Genomic DNA, 16,028 nt, shown 5'->3' on the forward strand with positions numbered 1-16,028 from the left:
GCAACGCTGTCCCCACCTGCCCCCAACTCCACCCCAAACACCATTCACCTGCGCTCACTCCCAGGTCTCTCACCTCACCTGGGGTCCATTAGCTCCCACTAGACTGCCGTGCCTCTTCCACCCGGGCCCCTGCTCTCACTCTGCCCTGCTGTCGCCCGCCTTTCCCAGTCTGAGCACGTGTGCTCATGGCTGAGGGGAAGATACTAAGCAGAGTAACTCAGTACAACAAAGAAGGTGAGTTAGTGCAGGAATGTCCAGCTTATCAGGCTGAGAGCTTTTATTAGTTACCTTTTCTGAGGTTGGAAACATCTGAAGCCAGTTATTATTTGATTACTCTGTGCAAAGCCTTGGATATACCTCTAATATTTACTCCAGATATTTACCCTTCTCTGCTTGCTTCTTGAAACCACTAGGCCCTTGAACTTTGGGGTGTATCTGGAGAACCCTGAAGAGAACTGCCCCTACAAACTGGACAGGATGATAGGGCTGTCAGTCCTCAGACTTAACCTATCCAGTGTTCTTTCTTCTTTCTAGAACTATCCACCTCATTATGCCTTCTTCCAACCCCTTATCTCTGGTCTCCTGAGTGTAAGCTTGTCTTGTCCTGGAATCAGTGGCTTTCTATCCCCTACCAGGCTCTGAGCCAAAGCAAAAAGATGCTCTTCTGACTTTACTGTGGAGAGAAAACCCCAAACCTTAAGGAGCCGGACCTCTGAGTGTCTTTCTGGCTGATTTTAGACTCTCAAATCATGAATTAGGGGTAAAGAAAGTGGTGTAACTAACTTGAACCACAGAACTGGGACCCTTGGGCTGGAAACAGATGCTTGAGCCTGGGGTAGATGAAACTGGAGAAGAAACGGGATGCAAGGAGCTGCCCGGTACCCCTGCCCTCAGAAGGAAAGGAGAGGGGCATGCTATCACATGTGTCATAGTATCTGGTCTCAAAATCCTACAGGATTCTCTCTCCCACGCTGCCTTGCTCCATGGCCTCTGCTTTCCTGGGTCTTGCCCTGTCCCTCTGCCTATCTGCCTCCTGTTGCTTCTGTAACTGCAGACCCCAGGCCCAATGGCAGGCCCTCAGCTCAGCTGCTTCTCCATTTGAATAAACACCTGTTTCTCTATGCTGATGTTCTTCTCTGGTCTTCCTCCTGCCAATGAGGAGCGGAATGGTAACTCCGCCCTTATTCTCTTACAGAAAGAAATGTGAATGGATACGGGCTCTTCCCCAGGTAGACCCATCAACTGGGGTCAGTATAATTGACAGCAATAGCTTTCAAACTCCTTTGACCACAACTCACAGTAGGAAGCATATTTTACCTCACACTCAGTATACGTGTACACATACAACTGTAACATAACGACATTTACCTACCCTGTGAGCAATGTACTCTGATATTTGCTATTTTACCTTATTCTATTGTATTTATTTAAAAAACGCTGGCCACAACCCTAAAGGATTGCAACCTACAACATGAAAAACACTAATTTATATCACAGAGAATCAAGAGCAGAAGGGACATAAACGACCAAAGGTATAATTCTGACTGTGGTCTAGATCATAAACCTGCATCATAATTTCTTCTTTTGTGGCTGGCCAGTATGGGGATCTGAACCCTTGACCTTGGTGTTACGAGCACTATGCTCTCCCAAGTGACCCTGCATCAGATTTTAAATGTCTATTGTCTTATAGACAGGAAGATATTTTGGGGGAAATGGGAGCAAGGCCTATGGAGCAGCACAGTACTTGTAGTCTATGGCAAAACGAGAAGGCACTGACCCAGCTGCTTCGGGAAATGGAGGAAAATCATCTTTGGGTTCCTGTGAACACGAGTTACACAAGTAAAATGCCCCGAAGGACCCCTCAAAACAAAACCAATGGTTTGCCCTTCCTGCAGTAATTACTAATGCATGAGAGATGGCGCTCAGGAGGCTGCAGCCCTCACTGCGCGCTGGGCCTGAAGCCCTGGCTTCCTCCCGGGTGCTGGGGCCATGCAAAAGATCTGTACTCCCCTCACATGCCGGTCTCTGTTTTCCACACAGTGACAGTGGGGAGCTTAGGGAGGGGCAGGGGGTGTCTCAGATGATCTAAAACAAGCCCGGGGTCTTGTGAGCCTGCTGATGTGATTAATGGGTGGGGTCCACGAGGAAATGGGCAACTTGTCTCTTTGCCAAAAAGACCATGAATTCTATATTTCATGGTAACCCAGGGGTTCTCCCATCTGTCCAGGCCCAGAGTCAAATCCTGCTCCTTTGGAATGGATATTCCCTGTCTTGCCAATGCCTTAATACCTATGGGGGTTGGGCTCAGGAGGACCCTTCCCCAGCTAAGAGGGCACGCTCTGCTAGGTGGGATCCCGGAGGCCTGAGGGTGCACATGGTGGTGGCTGGTCCGGATGGTAGAGGGTTTGGTGAAGCAGGGTGCGGGCTGCAGGGAGGTCATCAGGATCTGAGGGCCAAAACGGGCTGGTAAGAGGCTGCGGGTTTCCTGGGCCGCTGGGCCACCCCTTTCCTGGGACTCACCCACACCCAGCTCCTGCAGCAGGCTGTGGTACTCCGGCTCAGCCTCCAGCAGTTTCAGCAAGTTGGTGGACTCCATGCGTTCCAGCTGCACCTCCCAGTACACATAGATCTTCTGGTTGAAAGTGACGTACACGAGGCAGGGGCTGTTGCGACCTTCTTTGCAGGCGTAGAGGCCTGGGAGGTGTGGGCCGCAGGACAAAGGTGGAGAAGTCTCAGTGTGGGTGGCAGGAGGGTGGATGGCGAGGCACACACTTCAGGTCAACAGTTCCCACCCTGCCACCAATGTCAAGCCCAAACTAAGGCCTTCTGTCTTCTACTTCTCTGTTGGGAACTCAATAAAACAGGTAAAATAGGAAAATATCTGGCCTATTCCAGATATGGAAAAACCATAGTAACAAAATCAGGCAAAACAGCATACAAATAGATGATGTTTGTTGATTTTCCCATCTTAGTGATACCCCTGGAGTAATGAGGGACACCTTCCTAGTCCAAGGGGTGGATTAACAAACAGTCAGGAAGTAAGGCTTCTCCCGGATGTCAATCCCTTCTTCCAAGGCATGTATATGAACCCTTCAGGTCACCAGAGTTTGTACTCCAGTGCTGTTCTGTTCTTATCACTTTAGTAACCAAACATATCTCCTAGTCACCCAGAGTCAGCGCTGCTTTCCAAGGTCCCCAATTTGGAACTAATGAGAATGCTCTGGGAGAATCTTTCTTTCTTTTCTTTTTTTTTTTTTTTTTAAAGATGACCGGTAAGGGGATCTTAACCCTTGACTTGGTGTTGTCAGCACCACGCTCTCCCAAGTGAGCCAACAGCCGGCCCCTGGGAGAATCTCCTTCATGGAGCTCTAGAAGCCCAGATGGAAAAGAACTTTCTGGTGTCTTCACATATCCCGGGCAGATAGGAGATAAGAACTCACCCCACTCTTCACACTATTCAGGGATGGAGATCTCCCTGTCTTTTATTCCTTCCTATTTAAAACTGTCAAGGTGGCCATGTAGTACCCACCCATCACCCTCTAAATAAAGGGCTGAAGAACTCATTCATTTGTGAAGACTTACATGAGGGGACATGTGGAGAGCAGAAGTGAGAAACACACATTTATCTAACATAAGCGTGGTCAGAGAGGGGCCGTGGGCCAGGGTCCCACCTGCACAGAAGGCACGGATATTTTCATCCACTTGGAAGCGGACGACGGTGCGGCTGTGATCAATAATATACGTCTGTCCATCCCAGGCACATGCGACTACCTCCTCACACCCATTACCCTGAAAAAGGCCAGAAACAAGGATGCAGGAGTGGCAAGTGGCCATTTCAGAAAGAGATGGGGCTGGATGCGATGTGATGGGGCTGCTGACAAACAGTGGGCTGGAAGGACTCCTCCCACACGCCAGGCACCACACGGGGCTGCCAAACAAACCTCCTCGCTAAGGCTCGCACACCCTAGGAAGGAGGCAACGTTATTCCCTATTTGATACTGAGGAAACTGCAGCTGATAGACATAAAGTCACTCGCCCAAGGTCACTCAGCCCAAGCTTAGCTCAGGAGGAAGCATTGTCAGGACTCAGGTCTGCTCCCCCTGACCTCAAAGCCTCATGCCATCTCCTCCACCATCAAGCATGCACGACGGCAGTGTAAAGTGTGGCCCCATCTGCTGACTCAGGGGCCACGGTGCTATTAAATAGAGACTCACTTAAGGAAAAGAAAAGACTACAACATATACATCTGGAGTTGGGACTAATAACTCACTATGGACTCTTAGAGTAACTTGTCTTTCTTTGGGCTAATGACTTCTGAAAGGTATGGAAGTAAGAGATTTTCCAGCAGCACAGTAAAGAACAGTGTTAAATATTGTGGCGTAAGAGGAAACAAGTTCACTTCAGATGGATTTAGACCTGGCTAAGGAGACAGATAAAGGTTGAGAGTTAACTGCGACACGAGCGAGGCCTGAGTTACATCTCATCTCTCCACGCAGAGAAGCCAAGAATATTTCACTCCATCAGGCTTTCCACTCACCGTGACATCTAACTTCTCTAGGGCGAAAAGCTGGTGATCCACCTGTACCGACCACAGCAGCTTGTCTGCTTCCTCCATAAGCTTCAGGGTCCCTGCAGGGGGAGGGAAGGCCGGGGGTGGGTGGGACAGGCCCCTGAGCAGACCCCACAGGCGTACAACCCCCACCCCAACCCCGCACTGCTCACCATCCAGGGTGCACAGGGCAAAGAGGCCAGAGCCACTGCTGTCAGGGTTGTGGCCTGGGGGTGGGACAGAAGGACAAGAAGAAGAAAACGTGAAGGGCAGGGCAAGATCAGCGCCTCCAGCAGGGAGGGTAGCACCTCCCCTCCCCAGGACTGGTGCTGGCCCCATCCCACCTGCACCTTGCTTGATGTTGCCGATCAGGTGAGTGGAGACATTCTTGTTGTGGATGCGGCCAGATGTCTGGTGCAGCACTACATCTCGGGCAGCTGGAGTCTCCCTGTGGGCGGGAGTGGGGGCAAGTGGGAGACCACGTGAGCTGAGTTCTCCAGTTCCTTGTGGCCACTGTCACTGTAAGAGCTTCCAGGATTTGAATCAGCTTGGAAGCTTCTCACTGACTCCATTGGGCCCATGTAGCAGGTAGAAAAGAGGGATGGGGCTGCCAGGTTGGAAGCTGGGAACCTCTTTCAGGTGCTATAAGGCTAAAGCCTAGGATTCCCAAATAATCTTCTTTAATGGAACAAAGGTGCTTGGGCTGGGACCTTGCTGAAGCCACTCTGTCACCTGCAGACCATCTCACCACCAGGTGCCATCTGGAGCCCATCTTGTGTCTATGCACCCCACCCCACCTGCAGGCCTGCACCCCCTACCTACTGCCCTCTGCAGTCCCCTCAGAGGCAGGAGGGGACCCAACGTCCTTGTTCCAGGTGCACAGTAGAACTGCGTAGGCACAGCCTGGCTGAGACACCATCAGTTCAGGAACACCCAGTGGCCCTGGAGTCACCGAGAGACTGTCCACCTGCACCAGGGTATGGGGGTGGAGAGAGAAGGACATGGGACACTGTAGAGAACAGGAGAGAGGCAGGGCAGGGGTCACGGGGCTCCCTCCTGGCACCATCCTCTCCACAAAGTGTCCGGCTTTCCACTGTGCGTGCAGGTCCTGATGCCACACCCACACCCACCTTCACACGCCGGCTGTGTCACCCAGTGCTCCTTCCACTAAGGCCCTGACTTGATATGATCTTTGGATCTCTCTCAACAAGGTGATTTTTCCCATGCTCCCACCCTGGCCCTGTTCCACGACTGTTTTCCCACCAGCCCCTCCAGGAGGCCTTCTTCCCGCTCCCTGGGTGCCTGGGTTCCCAAACTCAGCCCCTACCTGACCCTCCAGCATCCATTTCTTGAGGGACACCAGCTGCCCTGTCAGATGCTCGGTGCCCTCACCCAGCTCCTCCCAGCGGAAGGCCCGCACTACACGGTCTGTGTAACCTATCACCAGCTCGCGACACCCGTCTCCATCTGTGGGCACAGAGAACGAGAGAGGTATGAAGCCACGTCTGTGTTGGTCAGCTGGATCCTGCGAGCACCTCCCCGGCCCACGGCTCATGGCCAACACTGCCACCCCACGGCCTGCCACGCTTGTCACCATCACCGCACACCCCGCCCACTGCTGGCCCTGTCCTTTCTGGCCCTGCACTTCTCAGATACACAACTCAAGCGTGCGGAGTCATCCCACACACCTAGCACCACCTCCAAGATGGCCTCAGGCCAAAACAGCGGCCCTGCATCTGCACAGCTCCCTCCCTTGCCACCTTCAGCCCCTTACCAAATGTCACCTTCTCAGCATGACAGACCCATTTAAAACTGCTAACTGTACCTCGACACTCTAGCACCTTTTATTTTCTCCATAGCACTTATTACCTTCTAACATAGCATTTCCTTTTCTCACAAAAGTTATATTGTTTCCTTCCCCTCTCTTCCCAGTAAGGTCTAAGAGGGCAGTGGGATTTGTCTGTCTGTGCACCACTGCAACCCCAGTGCCTAAACCGACACCTGGTTTATTGTGGGAGCTCAGGAACTCTCCGTAAACACATAACAAATGCATAAGTGAATACGGATCTCCCACTCACCCAGACCCCTCGAGGTCTGCTCTAACACCCACTGACTCCTGCAGACAGCCATGCTCACCGATGTCGCTGATCAGCATGACCTTGGTGTTGGCAGGGATGTGCTGCTTGAAGACTGGACGCTGCTCCTCTCCTATTAGTGTCTCGTGGTGCCCGGAAGCATCCAGGACCTTGGCAGGTGTCAGGTCAAACAAGTGAAACCAGCCCTCAGCGCTCACCGCCACCACCAGGTTCTGGGAGACAGAGGTATAGGGGAGAAGCACTAGGGAGGGGGCTCTGGGTACAAGCCTGATAATTAGATCACAGAGGTCAGGGATAAAGCCTTTAACTCTCCACTGATTTCTACTGTGAGATAAGGATCGAGGTAAGGCCTTGGAGTTCTACCAAAGTCCCAAGGCCTCCTAGAGTTCTTACCTTTCCTTTATTACAAACATCTCCAACTCCAACGCAAGTCAGCTGCAAGAGAGAAAGGGAGGCTTAGGGAAACACCAAGGGAGACCAGAACTCTCTAATCTCTGTGAAGCAAGGAGCAGATTTTCCAGCAACCATCATTCACTGAAAACTTGTGCCACATGATCTGCATTGATAGTCTTTATTAATGCATTAATGCAGAGAGCAATATCAAAACCTGAGGTAGGGCTGAGCCCGTGGCACACTCGGGAGAGTGCGGTGCTGGGAGCGCGGCAATGCTCCCGCCGCGGGTTCGGATCCTATATAACACTGGCCGGTGCACTCACTGGCTGAGTGCCGGTCACGAAAAAGATAAAAAAAAAAACAAAAAAAACAAACAAAAAAAAACCTGAGGTAGTTAAGACAATTCTGGCTTTAAACAAAACAAAAAACCCGACATTTGATACAGCTAGACTACCATATTTCTAGACTTATTCAAATTATTGTGCCCATTTTTTACTATACTTTATAAGATCAGACAACCTTAGACAGCTTCCATAAAATACCAGGGGGTACCCTACAACATAAAAAACACCCCAGCCTCATGTATGTGAATGTGTGGAGGGGGTGCAGATGAGAGCACTGCCTGGAGGCTGCCCACCCCATCAAATTAGCCAGGAAGCAGTGGATGGGCTGAGTAGTGGGGCAGTCAAGACACATAAGTGAGCTCCTATGTGGGACTCGCCTCTGGCAGTCCCTGGGCAGAAGGGACCCCCCACCCAAGGCCTGAGGAGGTGGATACTGACCATTCCCTGGCAGGAACAGGTGAGCCATGGCCGGCTGTCATCATTCTTGTACACGGACAGCTTTCCGCTGGTGTCTCCCACCACCAACTCGTTTAACTTCAGATGGAGAGAGAGGGGCATGTTAGGCCGGATCCTGCTGAACCACCACTGCGAGCTCTTCTCCACCTGGCCTAACCCAGGCAAATCAGGAGACCTCACTCCGATCTTCGTCAACCTCATTAAAAATATTTTGAGACCAACATAGCATAGTTTCCCAGAATTTCTTTATTCTTATCTAGAGGCACGTGTGTGTGTTGGGGGCAGAAGTTAGAGGAAGAGGCTGTACAGAATCTCTGGTCCATCCTGAAAAGTCTGACACCTGAACAGTTCTGTGCTCCACATGCCTGGCTCTTCTAATTTGATCATTACAAATGGGACGTGTTTTGAAAACAGCCCAAGATATTGAACTTTTGGAAAATCTAACTTCAGACCTCATATTCAATCAGGGGCCAAATATAAAGACAGCGTCAGCCTATGCGGCCCTCCCTACTCTGGCAAGTCCTTTTGATCTCAAAGAGTGCCTGTGAACACAGAGGGGACAGTGGTGCCTGAGGGGACAAAGCCTGCAGGGCTTGCTGTGTCGGCATCCCTGCGCTGGGCCTGTGGTGCCCTCAAGTGGTGGCTGAGCTTGCAGGAAGGGGGTCCCTGCGCAGAGACTCTTCTCCATCATTTGCATCTGGGTAGCCGCCCTTTCCAGGGGCTAACGATGATAACCAGGTGGCTCCAAACCCTATTTCTACAAACAGCTTTGTGATTTTCTCTTGGGGGTACAGCCAGAATTCTCTTCCTGTCCCCAAAATAGAGTGAAATGATATTAGATTCTCAAGAGATTTAATTCTGAAGGCAAAGAGATAACAGACCAACAGTAAGAAAAAATCAGAAACAAATTGGGATTTATTAATAATGATTTATTTGAATCTTAGATTTATTTGTTAATAGTTATGGGAGTTACTGGTGAGACTATTAGCACATAGAAGCATAAAATGAGTTTATTTATATCAAACCATCTATACCTGATGTTTTAATTACGGCTGCCCGAAGACTTCTGCAGACACCCAGGAAAGAGGCTGCACAGTGCAGAGGTTCACAACACAACTGCTTGGATTTGAATCGAGCTCTCTGCCTACATTTTTCCATCTATAAATCGAGGATAATAAGAGTATCTACCTTTTAAGGTTGTTGTGGGAATCAAACTAATAGAGGAAAGCATTTAGAATAGTGATTGGCATACAGTGAGTACTAATACTGGTGGCTTTTCAGCCTATAGTGAAACTCCTACAATGCTAGAAAACTTTGCATCTTTCATACAATTCGTTCTTTTTTATACCGTCATTAAACGAAAGCCACAGTACATGGGAGGCCCTTGATAAATGTTTATTTAATGAACAAATAACAAAGTATTTTTAAGAAACAAAGAAAAGTCGGAATTAAAGAGAATGCCCAGCCAGCCTTGGAGTTTTCAGGTAAAGCTGGACAACTCAGTTGAGGGTACAAAGACAAATGCCACAGTTTAGCAGGGGCACAGACATGAGAATAAAATCATAAAACAGTGTGGTAAGTGAAGTGAGCCAGTAGATGTGACTCAACCAGGCAGAGAGAGTGAGGCACCGGCAGGCATCCTGGAAGAGGTTATTTCTAGGGCAGCCCATCTGCTTTCCAGCAGCTAGAAAGCTTCCCACCAGTTCTGCTTTTCTGTAGTTGAGCTTGGCTCTGGCCTTTGGAGGTCACTCAGTGACACTAAAGAACCCCAGCTGGAGAGCACACTACTGGTCAGCAGTGTTAAGGGAGAAAGGAGGTGAGAGCTTTCTGTGATCTGCTTCAGGCTTCCACAGGCTCTCTCCCCACAGGTGCAGCCAGCTTCCATGGGCAGTCCTAGACCATGTGTATTTTATTCCTGGCTTCCCCTGACTTAACAGGAAATAAATCAGTTTCAAAGAACTTGAGGGTAAGGATATACCAGGCTGAAATCAGTCTTTTCCCTTTTCCCAAATCTCCAAATGTTGGCTCTGGGAACCACTAACAAAATTCGTAAGCAGGGTAAGCATACGTCCCTTGATCGCTAGCAGCCGGTCTCACCTACTTGCCCCTCTTTCAACTATATTCACTAATAACAGGCAAAACTTTACAAAGTGCTCTGAAACATAATCACATTTGCTTTTCATAACAATCCTCATTTATTCAAAAATCATTTATTGAGTGCCTACTATGTGCCAAGCACTGTTCTTTTTTTTTTTTTTTTTTTTTTTTTGAGAAACCACTTCTTTTTCAGCATTTCTCAAGATACAGAAAACAATTCTGAGCACATGGTAGTCAAATACCTTCCAGTATTATAATTACTTTACACAGGAAACAAAAGATACTAATACAAAATTATATTTATATTAGTTGTAAAACATTTCTAATTGTTGCTATACAATATTGTGGGTTTTTTCCCACCAATTTCCATATTTTTCACATATTCAAGGGGACATAGCAGATATACTAATTTTGTTTCCTTTAAAATGTCAACCATTTTGGGCCGGCCCGTGGCTCACTTGGGAGAGTGCGGTGCTGATAACACCAAGGCCATGGGTTCGGATCCTATATAGGGATGGCCGGTTAGCTCAATGGGTGAGCGTGGTGCTGACAACACCAAGCCAAGGGTTAAGATCCCCTTACCGATCATCTTTAAAAATATATATATAAATAAATAAATAAAAATAAAATGTCAACCATTTTAGCTTTAAAGTGACCTATATGTACTTACTCTGCCCAAAAAGATTTTACATATAAAACAATTGATAACCAAAGCACAGTCAGTGGCCTAATCAAAACAATGTACACTAGAGGGACTAAAATCTGGTTGATAACAAGATAAGCCATGCTTTCGTCTGAGCATTATTAATAAGATTTCTCAGGTTGCTGTTTTCCTTAGTAACACAGCTGAAGAGTAAAGCGAAAGGCAGACAACTCTCGTAAACTGAGTCAGTGGGCATCACGCACTGCTCTAAGAGTTGGGAAGACAGCAGTGAAAAAAAGATTTTAAAAGTCCTCTTATTATGGAGCTTACAACTCAAGTGAAAAAAAAAGTAGTATAATACACCTAATATAGCAGAACTGAGTGTGTAATAGTGCAATTCACTTAGAGAAGTACAATTTAAAAAATGCTGGTGCTATGAAGTTATGAAAAATACTATTCTTCCTTTTTAACAAAGAAGATAATCAGATAAAATGGAAAATAATGCCCATCTAAAGTCTTTGTTAATTTACTATTTTAAAATGCCTCCCTTGATTTTCTCATGAAATTGTACTGCTTGGCATATGAAGAAAATATGAAAGCCCAGAAAACCTGATACAAATTTATGAGAAAAACTTCCCTCCCTAGAGGTGGTGGAGCCAAAAGAGGCCTCATAAAACACCTTTTCCATCACAGCACTAGGGAGGACTAGGGAAGACTAGGGAAAAAGGATGCTTTAACCCTAGTCTTTCTGGGCGTAGGAGGTGGGGAGAAGAGCACAAGAGTTAGGGAGGTGAGGATGAGAAAGTAGGGAGCCAGAGCAGGGAGAGAGGGCAGAGAGTAGGAGAGGAGAATATGGTTCTTTGCATTAGAAATATGAAACAGAGATAATGAATGAAAAGAAAGTCTAAAAAAAAAAAAAAAAAAAAGAGCATCCAACACCATCCCCTTTAATGCTCTACCAGAGAACACCCTACGTATTTTAATGAATGCACCTCATTATATTTTGTTATTCTTGTGACTATCACCCAACCTGATTATGAACTACCTGAGGACTGGGATTGTCTTGTTCATTTCTGAGTTCCCAGAATGTAGCAGAGTCCTTGGCGCATAATGGGCAGTTCAATAAAGATTTGCAGAAAAACAGAATCAAATAATAAGCAGAAAACTAATACTTGCTGAGTATTAACTGTGTGCCAAGCATTATTCACCTGCTTTACCGGTATTAATTTATTTAAACAAGAAAAGAAAGGACTGCTGGGAAGAAAAGGTAGATGGGATGGCGTCTGGAATTCAGCACAGGTGCAGCACTGCAGTGTCGCCAGACCCCTGCGTTTGCTAGGGCGCAGGCTCCGCAGAGAGCCGCCGGGCTAAGACTGCGGGCTGGGGGACGAGGCGACGGAGTGCGCGGGTCTGCGCCAGCGCGGGGCGCCCCAAGCCTACGCTCCGCCCCGAGGGGGGCTGACTCTGTGAGGGCAGGAGCAGAGCATAGGCAGAGCCGAGAAAAAGTTGAAGCTTTGAAAGGTAAAGTAATTTGAGAGGTGATGTCACTGGCGGAGGCTTAACTCCGAAGCAGCTGGTCCAGGAAACCTGGCCACCAGAATTTGTCAGGCTCCTACAGTGCACAGTTTGCCGAATTGAGGCAAAAGGATCAACTATCTCCCCCCTAGAATGTACTCCTGGGGTGCCAGATGGTGCTGTCCGGACATTGAAGTTATCAATAAAGTTTTTCTCTTGAGCCCGCAGGCCAGCCCCAACGCGCATGCTCACCGCTCACGCGGCCCGCCTCGCGCTTGCCCGCCACTGCGCAGACCCAGGCCGTGTCTCTCGCAGTGCGCATGCACTTACCGTGTCGTTGTCGGCGTCTCCGAGGCAGAGAGCGTGCGGGAAGAGGCTCCCGCTAAACTCCAGCGCCACGCGCTGCACGTAGCTCACCGACCTCATGGCACTTCCGAGGGCCGAGGCATCGGGGAGCTCCCCTAAATATTTCCCGAGCCCCCTCCCGACAGACGCCCGAGCCGAGGGGCACCCAAAGCGGACAGTTACGTCACCACCCGAACCTCCAATGGCTGCCCTCCCTTGACTTTAGAGAGGAGGCGGCCCTTCCGAGCCTCGAGGCGGGCTTATCCCAGCTCTTGGTGTGAGTGACAGGACAGTGGACCACTGCTTTTGTCCACAGGGTTGGAGCGCATGGGTAGACCAATCCTGACGTGGCCGACCTGTTCCCTTGGCAACAGGGCTTCCAGGGCTTGACCTAATAACCTTGACCTCTTCCTTTGTTGCCCTGGCGATGAAGAGTCCTAGCCGTGGGACCATCCTTACGATTCTCACGTAAGAACTGACAATTGTATGGTTTCCAATAGTGTTTTTTTAAAAAACTAGCTACCCGTTAGGGGTCGAGAACATAATGTAGTGAATTGCAACCAGGGTTTTAAAAAAATTAAATGCAATAGAAAATATCAAGTAACTCCCGAGCAATAAGGTAAGTATTGTTTTTGTGAAATCTTTGTTTCAAGTGTTTATATTATGTGTATACTGGCTTATAATTAAAAAAAAATGTTTTTTATGGTGTCTGTGCTTCGTGATCAAGTTTGAGAACCACCCGCTGCAAAGCACATTTCACATATATTACGAGTAATTAGCAAAACCACCATGTGAGCTTGTGTTATTATTCTGGTTTTTTTCTTGGATGAGGAAAACAGGTTCTGCACGATTAAGTAAGGTAACTGAAAGTGGTGGAGGTGGGACTCAAACCAGAATTGATTCAAACCCCCAGGGCCTTTCTTTCATTTACTGCCATAGTTCCTAGAAAAGTACCCAGGCTGGAAGTGAGGGTTGCTACGATTCTGGATCTGCTCTGCTTTGCTCCCCCGATTCCCAGCACAAAGCTCTTGCCTCTCCCTCAAGGGACTTACTCTGTAGCACGGATGAGACCATTACTCTCCTGGCTGGCCTCTTAGGGATACTTTCCATGTTGAATCCAGTCCTGCCTTTCTATTAGGGTGCCTCATCAAACAAGGCAATAAGAGTATTATTTATGAAATCCTACAGATGCTGTATTAGTCCTTTTTGTGTTGCTTTAAGGAATACCTGAGACTGGGTGATTTATAAAGAAAAACGAAATTTATTGCTTACAGTTTCTGAGGCTAGGAAGTCCAAAGTCCATCTGGTGGTGGCGACAGTGACCCAGGGGTCTCACATTGCAAGATGGTGGAAGCAGAGAGAGCAGAAAGAACAAAAACACAGACACTCCTCTTACAGCCCTCAGAAACATGCTTCTGACCACCATTTTTAATCCGTTCACTAGTGCACAATCCTACAATCCAATCACCTCTTCAAGGATCCCCCTTTCAATTACCATAATAGGATTTTCCACCCTCTTAACAGTCACAGTGGGGGCTAAGTTTCTAACACATAAATTTGGGAACACAATTCAAGCTTCAGTGAGTTTTGGGGGAACATAATTCAATCCACTACAGATGCCTAATACATTTTTAGAGTTAGGTCTGTAAGCCCAGGCTGATTTACACTTGGTCTTTCAGGAAAAATAAGGCTCTCTACTTCACCTGGGGACGTTGGACCAGAGTCTGGTCCTACTTTCTATATCTGAACATAGTGGGAGAAGGCTGGAGGGCAGGACCGTTTTTCCTGGGGGACGTGAAAGGAGGATGGCAGATTTTGTCCTAAAGGTCCAAATTGACCTCCCAGCCAGGTAAGGTGAGAAGAGCAGGTCAGAACAATAAACAGGAGGCAGTCTAGACAAATATTGGAGCGTACAGATACACTTCTGGTGGTGTACTTTGGGGATGGCCAGATCCATTCAAAGGTGCTGGGTCACAGGTATATCTGGTGCTTTAAAAACTGAAACTCATTTATGGAGGGGTTGCGTGGTACCTTGCCCTGTGTTCTACCAACACTCTATTCTCTCATCCTCGCTCAAACCCTAAGCTTTATATTAGGTTTTAAGGGATGGGAAAACAAAAACCAATTTAAAAATGTTTACCTCTAAATGTAAAGTTAAGTCTTTTTTTTTGACAGCTGGCTGGTATGGGGATCTGAACCCAAGTTAAGTAGTTTTGAATTATGTTTTGTTGTATTGTTTTACTGTTTTCTCTTTTTTCAGCCCTTCAAATGAAATTGTAAAATAAATATATTAATAAACAACTCAGGACAAAATAAATGAGGATCAGCCTGCTTCTGGCACCAGGTGCCCTGGCCTGACCCAATTCTCTGAAACCATACCTTGACCCAGCACTCCACAATGGCTGTTTATCTTCCTCATCATTTGGGCTTATTGTTCTGGATCTTTGGGTGCCAGGGGGTGTCTGTTTTTGCTTATAGACTATATTTGCCATGAAGGATGTCATTATAATCACAACTTGGATACCATGTTTTCTGGCTTTCTGTCAAGAGAGCCAAATAAAGCTAGTAAGGAAGGAAAGATGTGTCTCCCAAGAAATAGGGCATGAATCAAGTGTTTCCACACCAGTGCCTCTCCCCACCTTGCATCATGGTACATTTGAGTGTTATGTTCAGTCAGTGGAATACACAGCGAGGCATTGCAGAGCCATGTGGACATATCCTGGCTTTGCAAGGAGCGCCTGTTCTTGGCCCTTTCTGGTGGGATGGCTGGTGGGTCTCTACTGGCACCATCTAGGATCCATCTTTGTTTAAGCCATCTTTTAGCATGGTTTTTGGCTTACTCTCCAGAACTTTCTAACCAGGCCATCTTCCTGGTTGTGTGGGTGGCTTATTCTTTACAAACCAGATAAATGATAGCCTTAATAGAAACCTTCACAGGAGGCTAAGTGGGTGGGGGGTAAACAGGAAGCATTTCTAGAATGATTCTTTGTCCACTTCATACTCCATGAATAGACAGAGTGGCCCTATCCAAGTTCTTTCTGCCCAGAGTGCCCAGGTGAGAAACTGGACCCTCAAAGCTTTCTACACGAGGCCCAGAGCCATTTACCACCCTGCGGGCAGGGCCCAGGGCTTCCTAATGGGCTGCTTGACTCGTATCACCATACTCCTCCCCTCTAATTCACAGTGCACCCTTAGCATAATAAAGTTTCTGAAAAGTCATGAAGTACAGAAAATGTTTCTCAAACTTACCTCAGCTAGAAATTGGGCAGATCAGCGTGGGCTGCTCTGCTCTGAGGGAAACGCTGTTATTCAGAGCTCTGCTTTAGAGTCTCACCTGCTTATTTACAAGTTTGGCCTTACCAGAAAGGCCAACTCTGGAAAGCTTTGAACCTAGAACCTGTCAGTGGTGTTTGTTCACGACTCTACTGAAGGATGAATAGTTCTCATTGTCTCTCAAGTCCAAACACAAGGAAGTAGGCTTAAAACACACAGGATGATGATGTTTTGGATCTAGGTAGAAGTGGTAGTTGCAAAACATTGTGAATGGACTATAAGCCCCTGGTTTACTTTAAAATGGTTTTTACATTATG

General features: G+C 47.6%; 1 protein-coding gene across 3 annotated transcripts; it reads right to left on the reverse strand.

Moving 5' to 3' along the window:
* Nucleotides 1–248: 248 nt before the first annotated feature.
* ITFG2 (integrin alpha FG-GAP repeat containing 2) lies at nt 249–12,625 on the reverse strand. Of its 3 annotated transcripts, none has more exons than XM_063113105.1 (12): nt 12,424–12,625; nt 7,821–7,916; nt 7,039–7,080; nt 6,686–6,794; nt 5,877–6,016; nt 5,368–5,516; nt 4,894–4,997; nt 4,723–4,776; nt 4,538–4,629; nt 3,672–3,789; nt 2,521–2,694; nt 249–2,446 (listed from the first exon to the last, which is right to left on the reverse strand). In XM_063113105.1, exons 1-12 carry the CDS (start codon nt 12,517–12,519, stop codon nt 2,343–2,345), a joined length of 1,278 nt encoding a protein of 425 aa, XP_062969175.1. In that variant the 5' UTR covers nt 12,520–12,625; the 3' UTR covers nt 249–2,342. The 3 variants fall into 3 exon arrangements, with proteins under 3 accessions (XP_062969175.1, XP_062969166.1, XP_062969159.1); XM_063113096.1 differs by having other exon boundaries at nt 4,900–4,997; nt 6,686–6,857; XM_063113089.1 differs by having other exon boundaries at nt 6,686–6,857.
* Between the last annotated feature and the right edge of the window lie 3,403 nt (nt 12,626–16,028).

Source organism: Cynocephalus volans, chromosome 1, assembly GCF_027409185.1.
Source record: "Cynocephalus volans isolate mCynVol1 chromosome 1, mCynVol1.pri, whole genome shotgun sequence".
Classification (NCBI taxonomy): Eukaryota; Metazoa; Chordata; class Mammalia; order Dermoptera; family Cynocephalidae; genus Cynocephalus; species Cynocephalus volans.